Genomic DNA, 9,769 nt, shown 5'->3' with positions numbered 1-9,769 from the left:
TATTATTATTACTACTATTATTATTATATTTTACTTTAGTTCCTATCTCAAACTGTAGGCTTTACCTTCGTCCAATCCTCCTCCCCAACCCACCGGGGGTGAGGGGTAAGCAAGCAGCTGCGTGGTGCTCAGTTGCAGGCTGAGGTTAAACCACAACAGTCCCTATGCCATTCATATGATTGCAGTAGACATAATGCTTGTTGCTGGAGTTTGAGTCCCTCTCCTTGTCCTTCGAGCCACAGTGCAGGGTTCTCTGGTATGGAATATCCCTTTGGATATTAAGAAAACCAGCTAAAACTAGGATGTCTTAAAAACTGTTGAACTACTGTATGTCCTTTTATTGTCTCCTCCCTTTCCTTTTCTTCTCCTTGCCCTCCACTCCTGTGTGTGGACCAGTGAGGCGGGAGATGCCAGGGATGTCAGCAGGCACAAAGACATTCCTGGACCAAACATTTCCTGGCTTATGCCAAAACTGAGACCAAAGTAGGGGAAACCTCAAGTACTCACTAAAGAACACTGAGTTTACACGGGTCTTACTAACTTTTTTTCCCCTTCAACAGTGCTGCTACTGCTAGAAAGACATTTAAGATTTACTTGTCCCACAAAAGTCCGTGTATTGGTCCAAGCAGAAGTTTCTGACCAAAGCAACTCCGTTTTAAAGTGAAGTTTCCTCATCCAGACAGCTCTACTGGGAATATTACAAAATACTGTAATCCTATGATCCCATTAATTAAAGAAAAAGTAGCTGCACAAGTACTGAAAGGTTTCACCCTCAGCTAAAGTACAAAGGTACTTACTGGATATCAGCGGTCTAGAACTTCTACCATTAGTTTCCAGTTAACTAATTGACATCGGTTTCTATGAAAACCTAAATCCCCCAATGAAATCAGAAGTGTAACATATCAGCAACCAAAAGCTGAAACTGGTACCTGCTCTCTTTCATGGGCCTACATGAGATTGTAAAGAATATGAAAATATGGTTGTTCTTTGAATATTCTTACTTAGTGGTAAGTGCCTGCGAAAATACCTGGGATCTGGGTAACTCCCAAAAGATCCAAAAGCACATATAGACTATGACAGAAGGGAATTCAAAGCCCCATGTTTGGAAACAGGTTTTTACGTACACAAACATTCATGTACAGAACATCAGAATATGTTGGAATGTCCCAGGGCTGTATGGTACCCCGAATAGAAAGGCAGTCCTTTGATGGGCTAAAATCTGCTACTGCTCTAAAGAGATTACCCTGGAAACTAGTATTTCATCTTGATTAAAGGCTAGAATTTCACCACAGGTTTCGCCATAGCCAAGGCTTACTCACAGGTTGTCACTATTCAGAGTTACTCACTGTTTCAGATGTTTCAAGGTGCATTCCTGTGCTGCTGTTAATACGTGCACACTGGCTCAGAGAACGTGTCTGTCACAGCAGACACGGGTTCTGACACACAGCTGTACACACTCCTCCTGCCACTGAGATCATTCACCCTGAGATTCTCAGGCTCTGCGCACAGGGCTGAAACACTCAAATCGAGACTCATCAGTGGCTCTCCCTTCCTAACAAATGCTTTAAAGGCACCCAGTGACCTAGTTTAAACTTAAACCTCATATTCCACATAGATCAAACGTGAAAGTGAACTTGCATAAATCTCCAAGTGCGACACGTCTAAGACAGCTTTCAGGGCGAAGAGGGACAAAAATAGAAAAGCCTCATTATATGCCTAACAACAAGGTAGAAAATATGTAGATTAAGCTTATGCCTGATGGGAAAAGAGAAGGGAGAAGGGGGTGGGTGTGCTGAAGCTAGTTTGAAGCCTGTGACACCAGAGTAAATGCAAAAGGTTTGTTTATCAGGATCTGCAATTCTCTAGGAGAGCTGGGGGACTGGGGAAGGAACGGCAGAGAGAGGTTTGTTTTAAACACAAACTGGATCGGGTGCCTGACGCTTTAAGGTTGGGCGTGGGGGAGACGGGTCTGCAGCAGCTCAGAGAAGAAAGTGTTTCAGGCAATTGGTGATTAATTGTGCTCTGCTATGCCACATCTCTTTCTATTAAACCTCAGATAGCCAAATTCATTTCCTAATTGTTTTTGTGTTTCTCAGTCTTCCTTTTGCCTTGCATCGGAGTAGGCAATTTCTACACCATCAATATCTCATTAAGGGGCCTGGGAAGTGAAATGCCTTGTTTTGTTTTTAATTCTGTTTTCCAGGCTTTTTGCTACATTTTATGACATGGCATTTTTTGTTTGCTTGTTGCGGTCCATTTATTCTCTGGCATTCCCTTTCCCCAGGTTATAGCTTTATTTGTTTCTTCGCCTGTTGGCACTTGAGGTGTATGTAAATTATTCTTACATGCTTCGCCATCACTACCTATTGCTCTTCATTTCCCCTAATGACATTCTCATCTGAATGCTAGTGCCTGCTCGGGTTGTACACGTGTAGAAAACAACTTTAACTCATCCGTGAGGTCTTTTATTCTCCCCTCCGCCCCTCTTTCCTTTTGCCATTTGCTTCAGACTTGTACTCATGAGGTAAGGAATACAGCTGCATGCCTTCTGCCTAGGGCAAAATCCTGCTGCCACTAGTGTAAGTAGCAGCTCAGAGGAAAAAGGAAGGGCATTCACACAAATAGCTAATCAAAGGGTTTTTAATGATACTCATTAGGAAAGAAATTCATTAACAAGCCAGCACATGGAACATTCCCTGAAGGGAGAGTGATGTTACTGGTCACATCAAAGTCCCTACCTGACTAAGACCTTTATTGCTGTTTATAGTAAGGCCAAGTTAGCAGCAGAATCAGTCGCATTCAGTTCCTGATAAGGAAAAAGTCAACAAAGCACCGTCATTGAAACCGGATCAATTCTGTTTTCCTAATAAGAATGGCTTTTCAGCTCTGCACAGGGATGTGTAGTTCAGACCCACCACTGATGCTACCAAGTGCATACAATTACACATTTCCTGCCCTTCATTCTCTCCCTTGCTCTTTCTCTCTCCTTTTATTTGGGTACCTCTGACTATGCCCAAATTGGTGCCCATGGCAGGGGTGCAGCTCACAGAATGGCAAACCTCAAGTGGGTGGATGCCAAAGGCATCCTCATCACAAGGTGCAATGGGGAGCCACCCTAAGGCCTTGGCCAATCATTCACCCGGACAAGGCACCCATCCGGGCACACCAGAGCTTACACCCACTACTCAGGACAGCCACAGCCTCTGAGCACCAGAGACATTTCCAACTTGCAGGCATGTAACTGCTTTTATTTTTTCACGCTCACACCGTTACTTACCTATAAAAGGGACTTTGTATTTTTCTGCCAACTCATTCCTAGAGATAAGTATTGGTATCTTGGGATGCTCATTTGCTCTGTAAAAATCAGGTTTTTAACTAGGCTGAACCAGGAATCTCACTTTTACTGCACTGCCCTGATACAGTAGAGCTCAGTTATTAGAACAAATTGGAGCAAGCCGCTTCCTGGTTGTTATACCCACGTAATTACTACAGCCTGATACATGAAACCATGCTTCACTCTTATGCTTGAAGGCGAGATCTCCATTTTGCAAGGACAGAGCAAGTTCTATTATGCATTTTGCTGCCAAAGGAGGTCAATTAAGTTTAATTGGTTCTAATTAGCACTTGCTCAAGCTGTTATATTCTTTACCTGCATCCGAGTGGCTCTCCAAGTGCTGCACAATGGATTCCTGCTTTTGAACACAAAGGAGAATTACTAATGGCATCCTTGAAGGCAAAAGATGCACTGATCAGCATAAACGGGGAACACATATCAGCACAAATAGCAGCAGGCCTTTTTAGAGAAAAAGAAAATACACAAAACCCAAAAAAACAAAACCAGAAACATTTCATCCCCATCTGGCTTTGATCAATTGAACTGAATGCAACCCTGCACCTTATTGTTTAAAGTTGTAACATGGAAAGTACACAAATGTAATTGTTCTCTGCCATAACTTCTTTGCAGCTGGAAGATAAATACTAGAGAATGGAGCAGGGGGGGAGAGTGCAGCAGCTCTGAAAAAATAAATAGATCATTTCAATGGTAACTAGGACAAAACACCAAAAAAAGGGGGGGAAAAGGTCCTTGAACATGTGCATTTGAAATGCTTTGTTTTCTAGAATTTTTGAGGATTGCTTTTGAAAGCATTGTGTTTGACAGGTTCGGGGCTTTGGTGGTTTGCTGGTTTGGTGGGTTTCCTTCTGCTGCAGAAAGAGGAACAACCACACCTGCCTAAATGTCAGCATAAGCCATTTCAGTCCTCAGCATGTGGTGAGAAGCCGGCGCAGAGCTCAGGGTGGTCTACAACAGACTGAACGAGGACGCGTACGCCAGCAGGGATGCTGCGATGCTGAGGTGCGCTCTACAGACTTGTTTTCTGCTGGGGTCTTCCTTCATGTAGCTGGACAGTTAAACAAAGGCAAGGCTAAACCCAAACCAGTCCTCGTGTCACCACTAGAGCTCAGAGCTAGCTCTCCCCAGATGCCCAGTCACAGCACGTAAGCATGGCCCTACATCTCTCCTGGGTCCTACGAGATGTCTCCAAGTCACAAGTGTTATTTTGGGTGGAGAAGCGGTTAGCAGGGCCTGAAACAAAAGGAGGGAACGAGCTAGAAACAGCAAAGCAGGTATTTGGGACCACTGCTCCACTGTATTCCCTTGTCCCCTCTTAACTAATAGGGTATATGTTCAGCCACTCAAAGCATGCAGAGCATTATGTGCCCCCCAGCATCACTGTGCCTCTTCCTCTCTTGGACCCCTGTCCCATGCCAGGCACCCCAAATCCATGGGATAGCAGCAGCACTGAGTACACAGACCACAGCAGGACAGCATGGAAACATGGACAGGGAAAGGTGGTCCCAAAACATGAAACCTGCCTGCCTACGTGGTCCCAGTGTGAACCACGACAGTGCCTAACTCACTAGAGATGTTCCCTGCCTTGTAAAACTCCATCCTCTGTGTAAAACTCCTGCCTCTACACACCTGAAGCCTCACAAGGAACCTAGAAAGGGACCCACTGAAACCTGCTGAGCCTGAAGCCACGTGTCCTTCCACGTGGAGACTGCTGGGGCATGAGCAGCCAGGGCTGAGGGCTCATACATGGGCCCTGACCATACACCATTAACCACACATTCAAAATAAAGTACCAGATTTAGTGTTCCGAGGATCCAGGCCTCCTATGGACTTTGGATCATTTACTTTGGTACGGAAACTAAAAGTAATGAAACTTATATGTATTATCAACAGTTCAGAATTACATGTGAAACTAGGGGACTTAGATGACTCTAAGGCAGTGTATGTGTTCCTTTCTTTAGTACTAGTCTTTGCCATCTTTCCTGCTATTCAAATGTACTTCCTAAATGAACTAAATCACTGCCCATGTGATTTTCAAAAGTAATTCATTTTTAGCTAACGTGTTCCAGATGGATGGAACACAAAACGTGCTAAAATAGTAAACATGAAATTAAAAATCCTCCCCTCAGCAGAAAAACATCCCCCCCATACTTACAAAAGAAGGACGACTTTTTGCTTTCTAGTTCCCCTGCTAAACTTCCACAAGGCCAGTAACCATAAGAACCTCAAACTGCATAAACCATAGAAAAGCCAAAGGAGCTACCTGTATTATTGTTAAAAAGTTCCTGCCAAAATCTCCCCCATCCCAATTACCTTTCCTTTCCTCTGTCAGCTGTGAGGACTCTTCCTCAGCCTTAACTCACACCTTTTCTCCCGGCTGGCAATGCATGGGCTGAAGCAAGCACGAACCAGCGTATCATTATTGCAGACCCATGTCTCCCTTCTGCACTGGCATGTAGTTAAACCAACGTTAAACCACTCCATACTCCTTTTCTTTTGTTCCTTTCCCACGGAACTGTGTTTACAGTGTTTCTGTTGTATTTTCTGTCACCCAAGAAGACCCTGTTGGGTGACAATCAAAAGTTATTCAAAGGGTTTACTGACTTGCATAAGGACTTGAGAAATAATAAATAACAAAAAAGAAATGTCTGTTGTTTGCATCACTGAAACGGCTGCCCATACAGCAATACACCACTGAAGCACATGGAACAATTCGCTGTTCATCCTTCACCCCTCCTTCAGTTCAAATTGAGCATATATCCAATGCAAAGATTGAGAAAAATTGACCTAGCTCCTGTCTGTATATTCTGGGGACATTCTGCACTGGGTTGGCAGTAGCTCCACCAGTACAAAACCCCAAGTCCGAGGGTTCAGACCTGCTGAAGACAGGTTTTACGCATCCACTGTTTTATGAGCTTTAAGTGCAGCAAGCTATGCACTTGCAGCCCTTGCTATACATTGAGATAGTATGTCTCCAAACAGAGGATGTATCACCAGAATAGCTGTATCAATGCAATTACACTGATACAACTATTCCCAATATAGACAGGGCCTTAAACAGAAATGCCTGTGACAGGCAGTGTTTACCACTGGCCTATTTACAAAACAGCTCTCAGCTTGGTTCAAAAACCAGCGTATAAAATGTTCCTTGTTACCTGTAAGTGGACAGTGATGATTATAGCTCAGTCTATGTTATTATTGCCTGATTTTCCCAGTTTGGGTTTTCACATATTGACTCCTTACTCAAGGTCTTTTAACATAGATTTGAAATGTGAATATGTTTTATTTTTTCCCCAGTAAATATACAATACACACTTCAACAGTACTATTAACCAACTTTTTATGCCAATTAAACTCCGCTGCACTAACAATACCAATGAAACACATTAAGAGGTCATACTTTTTCGTGAACAAACTGTAGCCAATAAACAGTTTTTTTAAAAATAACAAATTGAAAACCAATTCTAAGTGCTGCCACAACATCCCTTCTCTTTAAACACATTATTCACAATAAATGTTTTCAATTCTTTTAAAAAAAGAAGAATACTTCTTTTAAAATAGTAAATTAAATGGCATATTTTAAAAAATATGTACTGTGGTTCATTGGAAGTACACTGTATAGAAAAGAGAGAGAGAGAAAAAAAAAGAAGAGACATCACCTGTAAGATAATGGAGACACTTTGCGATACACAACACCACCTTATGTAATATTGTAAGCAAATTATTAATGAACAAAAATGTACAGAAGCAGATGGACAAGTTAGTGAATATCATGGTACTGCACAGCTTTAATACTGACACACATTTACTTTCCAGTGGAAGAGATAAAACACGTATTTGAAAGTAATTGGGATGGCTTTATCGAAGTCTAATGATACTGAATTTCGACTAGAATATAGTGAGTAAGGTGTTCCACCAAAGCTCAGCACAAGCTTTCGAATTAAAAGCAAAAGAAATCTACCAGTGACTGAGTTACACATTTTCCAGAGTATTAAATTTGAATTGTACCCTGAATAGTCTTCGCTTCATATGATAATACCAAAACAAAAAACCATACATATGTAAATATGATGCCTTCTTTATCTTGCTAGAACATTTTTGCACATTTTTAAGTAATGGTTTTCACTATAATGTTTTAACAAGCAGGAAAACGACATATATTCGTTGGTCACATATATAAATAAATGCATACATTTTTTTCTCAACTTTTTTGGTTTGTAACCTGCTAAATAAGAGTCTTGACCTTAAGGAAGTTAACTAGCATTTTGTTAATATTCAATAGTGCTGAGTTACAGTTGATGGCTGTAGTGTTTTATCTTATCATGGAACAAGTTAATGAAATGAAAAGCAACACATATTTAGCATTGTAATTTACTTTTCTAAAATTCTGTCATTACTAAAAGTGTTCTTAATACTGGTGAGCTCCAAGGCAATATATAAAACAACATAGACTGGTTATAGGAAAAGGGTATTCAAATGGCAACTTGTTTTCATGGTCAGATATAACTAACAGAAACAAGCTGTAGGATGCGATATTTAAATTAAGCATCAAATGAGTGGACTATCCACATACAATATTCTAAGAAAAGCTTGAGAATTGACTCACTGAGATTTGAGAGGTACAGAAGGTTTGGACAAAGTCATGAAAATTAATGAAGAGACAGGATGCTGTCATTAATGTCCACTTACAGAGTCTGGTTTATTCAAAAAACGTATAAACATGCGCTATTTCCTCACCATAGTAGGGTTTGAAGCCACTCACTAAACACAGGTCAAAGATTTTCTTTGCTTATATCTAACTTTTTGGATGTATTGTATTGCCAGGAACGTACTCAAATGCAAGCCGAAAATAATTTGACCATTGCTTTCCTTCTAAACTCTAAACATTTTACGATGAATTTAGTGGATCCAGCTTCAGCTTTTGCAGACTTCAGGTAATAGAATACAAAGGTTTGTTTAGACTGCGTCAAAACAATTAATGTCATGAATTTCAGTGGTGCAGCTCTATCCTCTATTGTACTGTACATGTATTGGAAAGATGAAATAAGATACTCTGACACTTCAATTTTTTTTGGAAGCAGCCTGAATACATCTTAATAATAAATTGCATCCTTAACTACTTACTAGGTATTCCTTGGGTTTATATTGTTTGTTTCTCCTGGGAAATCTCTGTCTTATATTTGGGGTTGAAGAAATTAATGGTACTAATTCTTTTAAAACTGCAATATAAAAACAGCTTTAGTGAAACACCTTAAGTTCTTTTGTTTGTAGCAAGGTTTTACTTAGTGGCATGGGATGGCTAAAAACAGATACTAAGGGCATCATTCTAGTGAAAGGGTCTAGGCCATCTCATGCTACCTTTAATTTTCATGTTCACTCTTTAATCTCACGCTACCAACTTCTGACCCCTTCTTAAATAGGAAGAGCAACTATGTTGCTTGCTTTTAAAAGATTTAAATCTGCCTCTGATGTCTCCACTGACATCAGTTTTGCCTGTCACTTTCTCATTTCTACACCCCAATGGAAACCCACCTAACATACTCCTTTACATCCAGCATTATCCAAAGTAGCTTACAGTACGTAAACCTTCTTCACACATTCAGTCTTTTTTTTTCTTCATGTCATGAGGAGTAGAGTTTTGTGCTTATCACCAAATAAAATTGCAGTGCAAACTTTAAACATAAAAGTTACACAATTAAAAGTTAATATATGGCACCACAGCCTATTAATTCACATATAGTACAACAGACCAGTAAAAACAGACATGAATATGAACATAGCTAAAAAGAAGGTGAGCTTGCATAGCAATGCAACAAAAGAAATTATATACAGAAGGAAATTCTTTTCATCCTGGAGGGTGATTTTTTTTTCCTTTCTTTTTTTATATACTCCTGACAAGGAATAGTTTAAGGTGGATGGTGTATTAAAGAGAAGAACACAAGTAAAATATCTGTGGGATATGTGTGGCTGTGTGTCTTTACATTGCATTTACAGTTCTTTTAATAGTACATAAATAAAGAAAATGTTCATTGCACTGTTTAGTGTCATCACTTCCATGAGTTCAGACCTGATGGTCCATCAGAGCAGCTTGCAATGTGTCTTCTCAACTACTCTATAGAGAGAAACAGAAAGAAAGAGGTTGTAATGAGGAGGAAAAAAAACAACAAACCAAAACCAAGCAAGAAAACAACAAAAGCCAAAGCCTATGGCAATATTACTGAAGCACAGGATGAATATTTATTAGGCTGGGAGAAGAGAGTTAATTGCTTCTAAGATGAAAAGCGATGGATGCTAAAATTCAGCACTTACCAACGCCATATCTGAGACAGCACCTTTCAGGGTTTGGGGATCACCACCAGCTCTCTTATGAGTTACTGGGCAGTAACTGTCAGGAAGTACTGAGGCTTTGACTTCAGC

At 40.5% G+C, this 9,769-nt stretch overlaps 1 protein-coding gene across 1 annotated transcript in view; it reads right to left on the bottom strand.

Annotated features, from left to right (window-relative positions):
* Positions 1-9,233: 9,233 nt before the first annotated feature.
* Positions 9,234-9,769, bottom strand: part of LOC104409925 (roundabout homolog 2-like) — a gene marked incomplete at its 5' end in the record, with an annotated part of 58,266 nt that continues 57,730 nt past the window's right edge. The window contains one exon of the mRNA XM_010019955.1: positions 9,234-9,464. Coding sequence (XP_010018257.1) covers positions 9,463-9,464 — 2 coding nt within the window. The remainder of the gene's footprint in view (positions 9,465-9,769) is intronic.

This window comes from Nestor notabilis, unplaced genomic scaffold (genome assembly GCF_000696875.1).
Source record: "Nestor notabilis isolate BGI_N333 unplaced genomic scaffold, ASM69687v1 scaffold10048, whole genome shotgun sequence".
In the NCBI taxonomy this organism is placed as follows: Eukaryota; Metazoa; Chordata; class Aves; order Psittaciformes; family Psittacidae; genus Nestor; species Nestor notabilis.
Note: the sequence above shows the minus strand (reverse complement) of the source record. Positions and strands in the feature narration are given on the sequence as shown.